This window comes from Puccinia triticina, chromosome 10A (genome assembly GCF_026914185.1).
Source record: "Puccinia triticina chromosome 10A, complete sequence".
NCBI lineage: Eukaryota > Fungi > Basidiomycota > Pucciniomycetes > Pucciniales > Pucciniaceae > Puccinia > Puccinia triticina.
In genome coordinates this window covers 4740962-4755988 of record NC_070567.1, presented here as the reverse complement: position 1 = coordinate 4755988, position 15027 = coordinate 4740962, and the positions used below count along the sequence as shown (strand labels likewise).

Genomic DNA, 15027 nt, shown 5'->3' with positions numbered 1-15027 from the left:
ACTATTTCCAGAGTTGGTCAACTGCTTGATTGCGGGACCAGGACAGTGGAAGGTTATTAACCGCCTTTGCCACCACCCAAACATTGATTCCCATCACCTCAAACAACTTCCAAATATAACAAAACTTACCCAGAACCGCAAACCCCACCTGACCTTGACCTCCCCCCACTGCCGTCCTCCCCTCACTGCCGACCTCACCGCCAACCTGGACCTGACCTTGACCTTGCCTCACTGCCGACCTCACCACCAACCTTGACTCGACCTTGACCTCCCCCCACACCAGGGAAGCTTTGGGGGCACTCCCCAGGGAGTGCCACAGCTGAATTTGGGGTTAGTTTATGACTGAACTGGGGCAGAAGTCCTTACAATGTGATGGTGAATTGTTCAATTACTGAGCAAGAACTATAGACCAATCTAGTTTGGAGTGATATGTAGCTGTTGGACATGAACTATCATTCAATTCTGTTGAATTCATCTTGAAGTCAAGTTCATGTCAATCCTAACTGAAGTTCTACATTTTAAAATCAAGTAGCTCTTGCTTGTCCAATTTCTTTTACATTGGGGTGAACTGCCTTCATCAAATATATATCACACCTGAAACGCAACTGCCTAGATTTGGATAAAGAAAATATCAGAAGTGCAAAACATTTCAGTATTTGCACAAGATCAGTAGAACTGTATTTTGTCTGGGTACACAAGGGTGACACAGTTCATAAATCACTCAGCAACTGCCCCTCTGTTCCAAAAAATGTGTGATTGGAGTGTGATTTGTCACCCTATTGTACGCGCGTACAATAGGGTGACAAATAATGTTCCATCAGGTCAGTTACACTAATTTTTCTTAAATTTTACCCTCATTTACTTGGCAGAAGTCCCCCTCCGGTCTGAAAAGTTTGTGATTTGTTACCCTATTGTACGCGCGTAAAATAGGGTGACAAATCACAAACTTTTCAGACCAGAGGGAAATTTTTGCCCAGTAAATCAGGGTGAAATGGTTTGGAAGCAATTCAGCTGGACATGTCCCTCTGGTCTGAAAATTGTGTGATTTGTCACCCTAGTACAATAGAGTGACAAATCACACATAAGTCACACACTTTCCAGACCAGAGGGATATTTCCAGCTGAATTTTTTCCAAACCTTGTCACCCTCATTTAATTGGCAAAAATTCACCTTTGGTCTGAAAAGTATGTGATTTGTCACCGTATTGTACGCGCGTACAATAGGGTGACAAATCAGGCACTTTTGCGGCCAGAGGGGGACTTCTGCCGAGTAAATGAGGGTAAAATTTAAGAAAAATTAGTATAACTTCCCTGATGGAATATGATTTGTCACCCTATCGTACACGCGCACAATAGGGTGAAAAATCACAAACCAATCACATTCTGTTGAGGCCACAGCAATGGGTACAGTATGACGAAATGGTTCCAACACTCTTCAGATTGACTTCACCCTTGGGTACAAACAATGTGTGAGTGGTACTTTACACTTTAGTTAAACTTTGGTTAAAGACACTTGGTGTTCTGTGTTCCAGTATAGTTACTACTGATTTACAGAAGAGTTCCAGCTGAGTTATGGATACTTCATATATACTTGTATATCATTTCATGTTTGATTACACATATGATGTAGTAGACATTGTGCTGATTTATGAAGAAAATTCAAGGTAAGGCACTCCCTGGGGAGTGCCCCCCAAGCATCCCTGGTGCCACCGCCGACCTCACCACCGACTTCACCTCACCTCACTGCCAACCCTACTGCCAACCTCACCGCCAACCCCTCACCGCCAACCTGGACCTGACCTTGAACTTGCCTCACCGTTGACCCCACTGCTGAACCCACAGCCAACCTCACCACCAACCTCCCACCCACCATGCAGGTAGGCTGCCCAACCACCAACAGGGACGCAGAAGGAGAACAAATCTTGGATGCCAAAGACGTTTTTGTTGATTTGTTGGCCAACGACCATGTGAGAGGTAAACAGTGGTCCAATTGCATTGATCCATGGTCCGGCCCAGTGCTTGAAGATCAATCCTTGGCCGCCGAGGGGTCCCTCTCCAATCCAACTTTGGAACAAGATGGCCAGTCTGAAGGTGAAGTTGGGACTGCCGAGTTGGAGGCGGAAAGACAGATGCAACCAATACACCCTCAGGACCACCGTGGTCCGGTTGTCACAAACCTAGTCACAAACCGCTGCGGTAGGGCCATCACCACTGGGTAAGCATGCCCTTTTGCTGTGTACTCAACTGGCCTTGGCAACTGAATAGCCTACGCCCCATTACAAATCCAGTTCCCAAAGGGCTTTGCAAGAAATCAGGGCATACATGATCAACTTTGTAAACCAGGTTGTCAACCTGGCGGATGAGTCCACCTGGTCAGAGGAAATTGGGAGGTTTACTTACAGCCCCCCCAAAAAAACTTGCCTAGAACCATCTCCCTCAGGTTACTGAACACTAAATCCTTCACAGACCCCTTTACTTTTCAAAACCTTGTTTTTCCTTGTGGGAGTATTTCAGGCTGTGGTGCCCTGCCAATAGGTGAGTAGAAGTCACCACCCATACCTCCAAAACAAAACATACTGGACAATGATGTTTTGTTGCCCCTCCAACGCTCCAGCTCAGCTATTGAAAGTCCTGGGCATTGGACATTCCAACATCATGTGGGGATCCACTGGGGCTTTCAGGTCAGTAAAATTGTTTACCATCCCCACTGCCAAGAATTGATCATGATTTACCAATCCACCATGGCAGGGATGTGTCCTATGAAGACCGAGTATTACTTGTTGATGGTCAAACCTGTTCAAGAGTAAGTCAAAAGCCCCTCAAAATCACCCCAGCCAACTTACACCATTGGATCCTTCTGAATCACAGCTTGTGGACAACTTGTGTGAGACCTTTGAGGTTGGCTGTGTGGACCGGCACATGGTAAGTTCAATCTCACTTCCCAGGGGATGTTTGCTGCTGAAAAAATTGGGTTTGATAACTAGCTTGAGAGACAGTATTGAGACCCAGGTCACGCATGGTCAAATCCCCACTTACAAATCCATAGTGCAACTCACACCTACACCTGGGGTCAAACATGTGCTTATTGTTGAGAAAGAAGTAATGCCAAACCAAGATTTATGGCTTAGTGCATCAAACTGACCATTTTTTGATTTGAGTTTAGGGACTGTTCACCGAGCTTGTGGCGCATGGAATTGATAAGCATCCAATTCTGGTCCCATGCATTCTCCTGTGTGTAAGTTGGGGTTATCTTGCACCCCAAACTGTTCCGCATTGGTTGATCCTTTTTTATCCTGGTAGGGAAAAGGAAACCCGGATAATGCCACCCTGGGGTTGGCAAACCTGCTGGCTAACCACCAAGGTATACAAGCAGGACAAGCACCCACCCATGTCTTCACCAACTCAGATCCCTTTGGCTATAGATTGGCATCTCTCTACATTGATGGGAAAAAGGGTCATGAGCTTTCAGTCAGAAATGTGATCCAAATTGGGGTCAAGCCAGGGACTGGAATCAGTTGAGTTGCTTTTCCCAATAATATTTTTGGACACAAACTCTGACCTTAATACTCTTAAATTTGAACTGCTTAGCTGGCGGGTTGATCACAACAAGTTGGAGGACATGAAAGAGGAAGATTTCAAGGAGGCCAGTTGACTTTTGTCATTGGAGTATATATTGGAAGATTTCAATTAAGGAGACAGCCCCAACCCATTCCATCCCCAAATCCAAATTGCTCACACCCATTTTATTTCTGTGAAGACAGGACCTGAGGGTGTTTTTGAAAAAGGGCAAAAAAGCCCATTTGAATATCCTCACCTCTTCCACAACCCTCCAACAACACAATGAGAATATATTCAATTGTCCTTATGTGCATTACTTGGCTGCAGCAGTTGTACAAATAGACCAATAAGAGGCTATTGCCTGGTGATTTGTATTCTTGCCACCTTTGTTCTGACCAACATGACCATTTTAACCATTTTAACCCTGGGAAGGCGCACCAGCCAGCTCAAGGTGAGGGCATTGCCCAGCCAATCATCCTCTTCCGGTTCACCGGCAACTGTGTTATTAGGAGTGTGCCAAAGCACACTCCGTTATTAGGAGTGTGCCAAAGCACACTCCGTTATTAGGAGTGTGCCAAAGCACACTCCGTTATTAGGAGTGTGCCAAAGCACACTCCGTTATTAGGAGTGTGCCAAAGCACACTCTGTTATTAGGAGTGTGCCAAAGCACACTCCGTTATTAGGAGTGTGCCAAAGCACACTCCGTTATTAGGAGTGTGCCAAAGCACACTCTGTTATTAGGAGTGTGCCAAAGCACACTCCGTTATTAGGAGTGTGCCAAAGCACACTCCGTTATTAGGAGTGTGCCAAAGCACACTCCGTTATTAGGAGTGTGCCAAAGCACACTCCGTTATTAGGAGTGTGCCAAAGCACACTCCGTTATTAGGAGTGTGCCAAAGCACACTCCGTTATTAGGAGTGTGCCAAAGCACACTCCGTTATTAGGAGTGTGCCAAAGCACACTCCGTTATTAGGAGTGTGCCAAAGCACACTCCGTTATTAGGAGTGTGCCAAAGCACACTCCGTTATTAGGAGTGTGCCAAAGCACACTCCGTTATTAGGAGTGTGCCAAAGCACACTCCGTTATTAGGAGTGTGCCAAAGCACACTCCGTTATTAGGAGTGTGCCAAAGCACACTCCGTTATTAGGAGTGTGCCAAAGCACACTCCGTTATTAGGAGTGTGCCAAAGCACACTCCGTTATTAGGAGTGTGCCAAAGCACACTCCGTTATTAGGAGTGTGCCAAAGCACACTCCGTTATTAGGAGTGTGCCAAAGCACACTCCGTTATTAGGAGTGTGCCAAAGCACACTCCGTTATTAGGAGTGTGCCAAAGCACACTCCGTTATTAGGAGTGTGCCAAAGCACACTCCGTTATTAGGAGTGTGCCAAAGCACACTCCGTTATTAGGAGTGTGCCAAAGCACACTCCGTTATTAGGAGTGTGCCAAAGCACACTCCGTTATTAGGAGTGTGCCAAAGCACACTCCGTTATTAGGAGTGTGCCAAAGCACACTCCGTTATTAGGAGTGTGCCAAAGCACACTCCGTTATTAGGAGTGTGCCAAAGCACACTCCGTTATTAGGAGTGTGCCAAAGCACACTCCGTTATTAGGAGTGTGCCAAAGCACACTCCGTTATTAGGAGTGTGCCAAAGCACACTCCGTTATTAGGAGTGTGCCAAAGCACACTCCGTTATTAGGAGTGTGCCAAAGCACACTCCGTTATTAGGAGTGTGCCAAAGCACACTCCGTTATTAGGAGTGTGCCAAAGCACACTCCGTTATTAGGAGTGTGCCAAAGCACACTCCGTTATTAGGAGTGTGCCAAAGCACACTCCGTTATTAGGAGTGTGCCAAAGCACACTCCGTTATTAGGAGTGTGCCAAAGCACACTCCGTTATTAGGAGTGTGCCAAAGCACACTCCGTTATTAGGAGTGTGCCAAAGCACACTCCGTTATTAGGAGTGTGCCAAAGCACACTCCGTTATTAGGAGTGTGCCAAAGCACACTCCGTTATTAGGAGTGTGCCAAAGCACACTCCGTTATTAGGAGTGTGCCAAAGCACACTCCGTTATTAGGAGTGTGCCAAAGCACACTCCGTTATTAGGAGTGTGCCAAAGCACACTCCTCTATTAGGAGTGTGCAACTTTCATGGTGCAACCAAAAAACAGGGAGAAATTTCCTCAAATATTTTTTGACTAGAAGCCAAGGCAGGCTTGCCTCTTCAAATCCATGGCTTTTTTTCTCCACCCCTGTGTTGAATGCCTCCTCATTCCCTGTGTATCAAGGCAATAAATATTAGCACCATACAATATCAAAATGGTACTTGACCAGTATCAAACAAGCAAACACTATAACCTCTACAAAGTGTCCAAAGCACACCCTAAAAACTCAAAGCAATTCCTTTTTGGTTTCTACCCACCTGTGGTTTCCAAAGCCCATCCTGATGATTCAAACCTAATTATATACTTAGAAAAACTCTGGCTACTCACAAAACATCTGGGGCTTCAAGTTGCATTTTTTCTTGCCTTCATTTCAAATTCAAATCTTCAAGGTGCTCACATTTTTATTTCAATGCATCAATCTTGAAAATGTATTAATCTTGAAAAAAAAACTCATTTCATATTCCCCAACAAAAAATTGTGTCTACATAAATAGTATACTCACCAAGTCAATTCCCACTTTTAATACAGTTGAAAGGTGAACTACAATTTCAATTCAAAAAAAAATATTTGGTTCTACAGTTGTGTTATCTATGCCATAGAACAAAGTTATGGATGATTTGAAAGTTTCTTAGGAGAAGCTCACTACAGCTCCAGAAGACCCTGAGCCATTTTCCGGATCCTTCTAGGAGAGTATAGACAATTTTATAATTTAACATAATCATTTCAGATTTGATTTCTTTTCTGGCTTTTCCTCCATGTTGGTTGTAAGGATCTTGCTGAAGGATAAAGATTTAAGAAACACAGAACCAGCCAACAGATAGGAGGCAAAATTGGTTTCAACCAGACATCAAATGAAGGTTCATCACACAATACATCAAAAAATTTTACCGCTCCTTGGAGCCCTGTGTTATCAAAGGCACCAATGTAGTTAAAATGCCACCTGTATAATTATCACCAAATGTAATGTCTTTCAAAGATAATACAATCATAGCTGCGCAATTCTGGGAGATTGTCCAAGTCTACCTCAATGGATGCCTGGGCCTGGGCAGACCAAAATGGTCAGGGCAAGCAGGCCTTGAAAAAAGAGCATGGTGGTGGGGTCAAGGCTGGCATGGATCAGATTTGGGTTGAATCTGGGGCAACTTGTTTATCAGCGTCCGGGCCCAATTTCCAAGACTTGTTGGCTGAGTCTTTGTCAGCAGGAAAATAAGACACAAGTATGACATCCCATTTGGGCATGATCAAAGACATTAGAATTCCAAAAATTCCCTCTCAAGCCTCATACATCCAGCTAAATAGCTCTCAGCCCTATTACCCTATTGTTAGGGCTTGGCTGTGCAGTGAGGAGGGGTCTGGGGTTCTGGTGCGCGGGTCTTTCTAGCTAGATGGTAAATTGCTAGCTGGGGAGAGTTGGATGATCTCCCCCTGGCTCACACTACAGGCAGTGGAGCTGTGACATGTATGTACAAGATGACATGCCCTGGGGCAGCTTACGGCGCGCGGGTGCAGCTCGTAACACCTATTGTGTGTGAACATTTCCCACCTTGGAAGGTTTCAAAACTCTCACGCAAACCACACTCCCAATCAGTAGACTTTCACCATTCAATGCATTCCTCAGGGTGGAGAAATAGAATCTGTGCAGGCCCTATATCTGTTTTTGACACCCTATTTGAGCCATATAGGTCCCATGGTGAAGATGCTCAAAGCTGTTTGAGATTTTCAATTCAAAAGAATTCTCAAATAGTGGAGGACTTCCCGTGAACTTTGAATAAATCTGGAATTTCAGATTTGCCTGCAAAATCTGAAATCTGGCTCTGGATCATATAAAGTGATCCAGAGCCAGATTATTCACTTTGGGGAGCTTTTAAATTTCCCTGTAAAATCTGAAATCTGTTGGCCCAGATCTGAATTTCCAGATCAACAGGAAGTCCTCCAGTAGACCATTTTTGAGCCAGAAGAAGATCAAAGATGAGCATTAGAAACAAACAAGGTTTTCATTCTGAGAGTTAGTGGTGCAAAAGTAGTTTTTTTTTTTCTTTTTCTTTGAAGCTTGGTTGATTGTGGGGAGTGTTTTTGGAATAGATAAAGTGTTTTGATAGTGTTGGAAAATGTGAGAGGGGTTTGGATTTGGATTCAACACGGTTATTGAGACTGAGGAATGTGATAAAACACCAAGTAAAGATTAGAAGTAAATGAATACAATTAGAACCTTTATCTGGATCAAAGTACATGGTATTTACAGGAGAAAATTCTTGTTTTGATTTACCACAGAGCTCTGGCTTCATCTTGTCCTCACTGGGGGTCCCCCAGTGGGGTACAAGAGTATAAATCACTATGTTGTGATCAGGACCATCATTTGATGAAGAAATCATCTGAATAGATGGCTGTTCCAGTGAAGCTATAGTTAGCTACAAATATCATTACAATGGGACATAGTACTTTACTTTACACTCAATTGCAAAAAGGGGCTTGTGGCTAGGATTTGAAATGGGTTGGTTTTCCTTGTGCACTGTGACTGAAGTCCTTGATCAGAGGCTAATTAAACAGTGCGCTGGTATATGAGGGGCACTCATCTTGGTGCTTGACATAGACTTGAGCCCTTCCTGGTATTACATCATTTTGGTAGCTGCAGCACACTATAGTCCTTATTTGTATTTACTCTTGAGACCTACATGAATACATACTCATAGTATGCAAAGCCTTAGACCAAATCACATGTTGAAATAGGAACAACCCCTGTCCATCCTCTACCCGCCACTTCTTCCAGCGCGACCTGCTCCGGATGTTTTGCCAGTAAGAACCACATTGTTATTTTTCTCTTGGACCATGTGCAACTCTGATTTGTAACAGAATGTCAAGAGGCCATGTCGCTGCTTTCCAGGTTTTCACTGATGTAATCGTTCTTAAGACTAGCATTTGTCTGAGCTGTCTCTTCAAATGGCCTCATGCACCAGGGCCGAGCCCCGTTTAATCTGCATGAATGATGTTAAGCAAACATTTTTGGTGAGACACCTGGGTCATGACTCTATTGTTTGATTCCAAAGGATGGAAGACACGAAAAATACATGGGTATAGTAGTAAAGCAGAGATATGACGGAACGGGAAGAGGGGCTAGATGTGAAAATTTAGTATCATTCTGAAGACAAATCACATTCCAACAGACCGGTCTGATACAGTCCAGTGACTATGAGCTTGTTTTCCGGATGATCTGTTTTATTGAGTCTTGTGGATTGAGGAATAATGATGGCACTAGTGGAAGAGGCAAAGAACTCTCCATCATCTACTAAGATGTTGTGTACCTGAGTTCGATGAGGGTTCAAAGGTCCGTCGGGGTCGGAGTGTAAGACGACGGCAACCGAGCTACCCGCCGGTTTACCCTTTTCAAGATGCCAGGAGAACTTGAGTAAGGATAGACCGTGGGGATGGCCTGCAGCGATCAATCTGTGGGGGCTATCAAAGTGGATGTTGTCGGGCGCAAAGCTGAGCTTTCGTGAGCCAATCGGGTTGAAAGCAAGTCGCTGGTTCGAGCCAATCGGCTTGAGTTGGTGGTAATACCATAACGTTTGTGTGATCGAGCACGCTACGACTAGGGTTGATCTACTTGGGTTCAATGCTAAGCCGTTTGCAAATGGGATCCCATCAATGGTCTTCCACGCCTCCACGTTCTCCCATTCAGTGACGTCGATCACTTCGGTTTTGTTGAGTGCAGCAGCATCGATCACTTCTGTTTTGTTGAGTGGAGCAGCATCGATCACTTCGGTTTTGTTGAGTGCAGCAGCATCGATCACTTCTGTTTTGTTGAGTGCAGCAGCATCAATCACTTCTGTTTTGTTGAGGTTCTCTTTGGGCTGATCGCCGAATCTTACTTCTACCACACTACCACCCCTGAGAGCTAGCCAAGTCTCAAGAACGTGCAATGCGGGGTGTGCCCGACGATTGATGTAGTGGTCATTGGTGACGAGGAAGGAGTTTGAATCGAGTGCGACAATAGCGTTGGGGGTTGAGATCAAGGCATGAGCCAAGGTGCGTTCCCAAGTGAGGGACAGCTTTTGCGACTTGGAATCTTCGGACGATGATCCTGCAGGTGAGTTGAACTCGAGCTTGAAGACTTCGATAACACTCCTATCTCTACGGTGGTTGACAAGGAACAGTCTGGCAGAGTTTTCGGTGAGCTGATGGAGCTCTAAACCGAGCGGATGGAAATCTTTGCCGGCCGGAAAGCCAGTTAGTTCGAGCTCGTAGACCCAAGGCTGGGGTTGCTTGATGGGGGCCCTAGGCTCGTTTTCAGGGAGATGATACACAAATAGACGCCCTCGTGGATCGGGATTCTTGAGTGGACCCTATTTTGATACGCACATGGATGAAACACATTTTAAGAAGGATGAGATCAACGTCGAAAAGATCGAGTGCCTAGAATCATCCGAGCACCACAGCCGAGACTGACCAGAACCGTATTCCACTCTGGACGACCTTGATCACAGCTAGCAATCGCAACGCCGGCTTCTTTCCAATGCAGGAGATCTTCGCAGTACTTCAGCGAACCAGCAGGATGGTGGATGATCTTGCAAGTTTCGTTGGAGTGCAGGGTACCATTTAAGGATGTCAGTTGAAGCTTTGCTAGCTCAGGGGCGGGCAGTCTTTGGAGAATCGGTCGAAGCCACAACGCGGCGAGCAGAGCCACGAAGGGGACCAGCTACCACCCAAATGCACAAACAATCGCCTATAGCCGTCAGACTTGCTTGACATCTTTTTACCAAACATATACTTTACTCACAACCAACGAGGCGAAGAGAAGTCTGGACTTACGAGGTTTCTGATCGGCTGGTCAGTGAACGCCATCTTCCCCCAGCTATGTATGTTTAGCGTCCAAAGTGGTAGATATCAGAGGTTCTGGTCAGAAGCTGGGCAATGGGGCAAGCGCAACTCTACGTCACAGAGCGAAGAATATGTACAGAAGGAGGCTGAATGGATTTCTACAGTTGCAAGAACAAGCCAGAACGTCCTTATCGGCCCTGGCCCATCTGGCACCGCTCTCCCCGCAAAGTGCTGTGCCACGAATACATTTTTCAGGAGAGCTCAGAAGACGGTCAGGAGGAATGTTGGTTGAGGCTGGTTCTCAACGAGTTTGATTTTTAATGGCGATATCCATTCTTCGGAGTGCTACAGCACATTCCTATCTCGACATCACCTGATCACCATCCTCGCTTCTTTCGTGTTTGACCGCGATGATCGCAAAAGAAAATGAACTGCAATTCCTCACTCTCAGCTATCCCTCCTGGTCCAATCGAGATATCTTCGAAGACGCCAGATCGATAGATTTGGTTATTTTTCGCTTGGGGTGAGGAGAATTACTCCTTCAAAAGCTAACCCCAGAGTCCAGGCGCATTAAAGGACTTGCTGAACTGGCGACCAGCTATCAGGAAACTCTGACTCAAGATATCAACTAGCTTAACTAAGCCTCTTGAACGGAGGGTCCGGGGGACCCCGCCCGGAGGGCTCTCCGCAGGAGAGCCCTCCGGTGCGGGAGGGGCGGCTTCGCCGCCAGCCACAGCGCTCCCACCAGGGGGGACTTGTGTTAAGTTAGAGATATCAATCATCAAGGCTTCATGTAGCACACCGGATGCAATCTACTATTTAGATAAGCACAGATTTGTGTCTCCTGCTAGAACTAAAGGCAGCCACAAGGTTTTTACAATCCCTTAAGAGCTCGCTGGCAGTCGCTCCTCTTGAACGATGTACCAGAGTTAACTCGAAAATGATCTTTCAGGAACTTCTACAACCTGAAGGACATCGTTCGATGATACCCTACTACCTGGATCACTAGACCTCACTAGACGGCTTTTGTATATGAATACTCCTCTCAGGCCCACCACTCCACCTACTCGTGGAAGTTATATGTCGAACACAAGCTTGCAGAGTTGACACACCAGTCACCAGAGCTTTAGCTTTGACGAGGCTAGATTTAGAATACCAACTGAGTCGTACTACCAGTAGGGCACATAAGGTCACCTAATTATCCATGTATGGCTTGTTTGCTGGCATGCTTTTCTAACTCAGCGTGGCTAGTTCCATGCTTCTCGTGGAACGACTGTGGTTGCCGCCGTTCGACTGAGGTTACAATGCAGGAAACACACACATATAAGATGTTATACCCGTGTCACTGGTTTTTACCATAGATAAAATTCTTCCTCCCCTCGAATTCTGAGAATTCTTGAAACACAGTGACTTCAGATCAGGGAGAAACTGACTTCCGCTGTCAGAGATAACACCTTTCTATAATAACACCTCACTCGAACCCATCATGACCAACTCTGAACAATCGGCTCCCTCTTCAAGTCCCCAAAATTCTTCCGGCGAGCTGAGTCCTGTGGATATATATTTCCACGTTAGTAGGAACCATTGCATCGGCTCTCATTTCACTCGCAGGTTGACACATGGGCAATATCGTCATTTTTCTCTCAGCAATTATCATCAATAGATCTCGAAGTGTTCAAAGAATTGCCACCGGTCTGCTCAGACCTCGATCAAACTATCGTGAGCTTTCGGACTAGCTCGAGATTTCTTTATCCGAAAAAGGCTGCAAGCAAGTGCTTCCTAACAAGGGTTATTCTCTGATTCCTGACAATATGAATAGGTTCAAGCAATCATGACCGATGTTTGCAAGTTTAAGCGCGCAGGATTCCAGTGCATCAAGAGCACCAAGAAGACCCCACGGGCATCTCTGCCTTTACAATCGGACTGGCTCAAGATGATCGGAGAGAGTGGGAATTCATCTGAGGGTCTGGAGCAGGTTGTCGGAAAGGTTCTGGATGATCCCCAGGCAACGATACGCCCACCTAAACGCAAGAATTAACCGGCAGATACACTTGAAGCTCGTCAGCTTGTTTAAAGTCCTAATCATCGTTTTCAAACCGCCTGCGTAATCCGCGCTCATCGTGGAGAACAAGAGGAGATGCAAGTCAGCAATCGGTCTGGTGTCTTGTCGAAACAAAAAACCCCTAAAAACATGTAATTCTTCTCAAAATGTAACTCTTCTCGTCGTTTTTGGTTTTCAACCTCGGTCTCCATGCAACGTGTTCTTGTACTGCTCTATTTATCCACTCTGTTCGAATAACCTCCAGTCCATTCACAAATCTAATCCCTCCTCTACATTCCTGCTTTGAACTATTTTTCATCTTACACCTCGTTTGAAAATTGAATGCACCTACTCAAACTTGCGTCCAATAAAGATATGGAGCTCACTTTATATAGAGATTGACATCGCTAGAGTTAACCAAAATAAATCTTTGGAAGAATGGATTATTGCTTTCATGCATGGTTTAATTTATCGTGATTGTGGATTGATAGAAACAATGCAGACACTTGTCTTGCCTTAGAAATCCAACTTATGGCCGTATAGACAATTCCCGCCATTACCTCAATAGTGGGTTTGACTTGGGCTTGTAGTTTTAAGTGACAAATAATGCCATTTGCAATGTAGCTTTTAAATACAGAAAGAAGCATAAATGGAAACAAGAATCTAAACTATAAACATGATTCACAGGAAGACAGAAGATTTTATATAACATGAAATATTGAAACAATCATCCAGACTTTGTTTCAGTTTATCAAGAAAACAGATAGGGAGCCCTGTAGCGATGAATCGACCAATTTTGGTCCGGAGAGATATGCTCATTCTTGAGACCCTAAGGCTGCGTTGTCAAAGTCTTCCTGCGGGGAATCTTCAGATTTGGGCTCAGCAATTCTTACTGTGGCGGGTAGAGCTTTGTCCCCAAAAGAAGGGCCGCAGACGTCGGTAAACTTGTGGACGGTATCGTTGGAAATGAAATCGTAGTCGAAAATGATTCCGGCGGGGTCTTTGGCTATCGCATCAATCATAATAGCTGATTGACTTACGACTGCCTGGCCGCAATCAGTGCAGTAGGCCTCCTGTAGTACCAGACAACAAATAGGTTAAAATAAAATGAGATCAAATGTCCAGAGTCATTTTGAATTCATCATGATCTCGACGTACCTTTGAAACAGACAGAAACGCCCGGTCGGCTCGCGTAAGTTTTCCGGCAATCAATGAAATCACTTCAGAAACAGTGATTTTTTCGCCGCTTTGAGCCTCGACGTTTCCTAACACCGAAGGAAGGCAGAAGCTTCCATCTGCCTTAAGTTGCGTGCAAAACATATCTCTGAAAATCGTCAGAAAAAAGGCGTAGAAAACATTAGCATCTATGCACGGCAGGGGGGCGATGTGCAGTGGGGGTCTTGGATGATACATAAAATGCTACCGCACCTAGTTTGTTTGTAGTGCGTGATGATGGAATAGATAGTCACAGCTGCGACCGATTGCTCCTGTAAGTCAATCTGACAGCCGCTCTTGATGATTTCGCTCGCAGAACCTAACGCCTGCTGATCACAGGGTGCTGATGAGCATGCTTGGGAGACCCAATCCTAAGGTTCGAAAAGAGAAAAAGAATCAAAGATTAATCATGTGCACTCTTCATGTTGTCGCTACAAAGCTAAACCCACGTTGATCGGAGAAATAATGGAATCTTTCGATTCCATAATTGAGACCAGTCCCATCAGGTCGGCGCATTGTCCGAATGAGCCGCCCAGTAAACTACTCGCGGCGAGCTGACAGGAGGTAGAAAGTTTGGAAAAGCTTTGCACCGTAGGAGACTGTTCGTTGGATTGCTCGGGTGCAGGAAAACCCGCGCCAGTATTGGCATTCTGGGGGTAGCCGAGAACAGCCTGGTAGCTCATGCAGACCATCAAGACAGATACAATGTCGCGTAAGAATGCCATTGGGGATGAATCTTCTTGAAAGGTAATGAGAATTGAGGGTGTAACTGTGTTAATGAATATAAAATGAACAGATGAAAGTCGAGTGGTGAAGATAGACAAGATGGTGAAGATGGTGAGTGGTATTTGGATTAGTCTGTCAAACCGACCTCTATTTATCCAGCAGTCGATTCCAAGGATCTTTGCTACAGCGCTATCAGATTTTCGGTTCACCGCAAAATTGGGGACCAACATGAGCTTGAGCAGGGTAACGAAGCATTTGGCAACGGTAGACTACATACAAGGACATTTCGTGGTGACATAGCCCACTCGGCGAATGTGACCGACTAGGATCTGGATTCAAGGAACTAGGCTACCTCGGTCATTGTTTTTTTCTGGGAGTATTGAGTGATAAATCCTTCGCCACGGCGAGAATCGCGGGCGGGGGTGATAGCTAAGTTCGGGGTGATAGCAACATGCACTGTTTCGCGGTTTGTAAAAGAAGTTCATTCGTTGTCACCCGTGCCTGGTGGGCC

The 15027-nt window shown here is 45.4% G+C and overlaps 4 protein-coding genes across 4 annotated transcripts; 2 read left to right on the top strand and 2 right to left on the bottom strand.

Annotated features, from left to right (window-relative positions):
- Positions 1–1870: 1870 nt before the first annotated feature.
- On the top strand, positions 1871–2542 carry PtA15_10A461 (uncharacterized protein; the record flags this gene model as incomplete). Its single annotated transcript, XM_053160639.1, has 2 exons — positions 1871–2195; positions 2514–2542. The coding sequence occupies 2 exons, from the start codon at positions 1871–1873 to the stop codon at positions 2540–2542; spliced, it is 354 nt and encodes a 117-aa protein (XP_053024593.1).
- A 6308-nt stretch (positions 2543–8850) lies between these two features.
- On the bottom strand, positions 8851–10558 carry PtA15_10A460 (uncharacterized protein; the record flags this gene model as incomplete). The annotated part of the gene is made up of 3 exons (XM_053160638.1): positions 8851–10059; positions 10164–10412; positions 10526–10558. 3 exons carry the CDS (start codon positions 10556–10558, stop codon positions 8851–8853), a joined length of 1491 nt encoding a protein of 496 aa, XP_053024592.1.
- Positions 10559–12020: 1462 nt separating this feature from the next.
- Positions 12021–12572, top strand: PtA15_10A459 (uncharacterized protein; the record flags this gene model as incomplete). Its single annotated transcript, XM_053160636.1, has 3 exons — positions 12021–12104; positions 12182–12253; positions 12354–12572. The coding sequence occupies 3 exons, from the start codon at positions 12021–12023 to the stop codon at positions 12570–12572; spliced, it is 375 nt and encodes a 124-aa protein (XP_053024591.1).
- Positions 12573–13390: 818 nt separating this feature from the next.
- Positions 13391–14515, bottom strand: PtA15_10A458 (uncharacterized protein; the record flags this gene model as incomplete). The annotated part of the gene is made up of 4 exons (XM_053160635.1): positions 13391–13648; positions 13734–13899; positions 14004–14161; positions 14240–14515. The coding sequence occupies 4 exons, from the start codon at positions 14513–14515 to the stop codon at positions 13391–13393; spliced, it is 858 nt and encodes a 285-aa protein (XP_053024590.1).
- Positions 14516–15027: the final 512 nt, after the last annotated feature.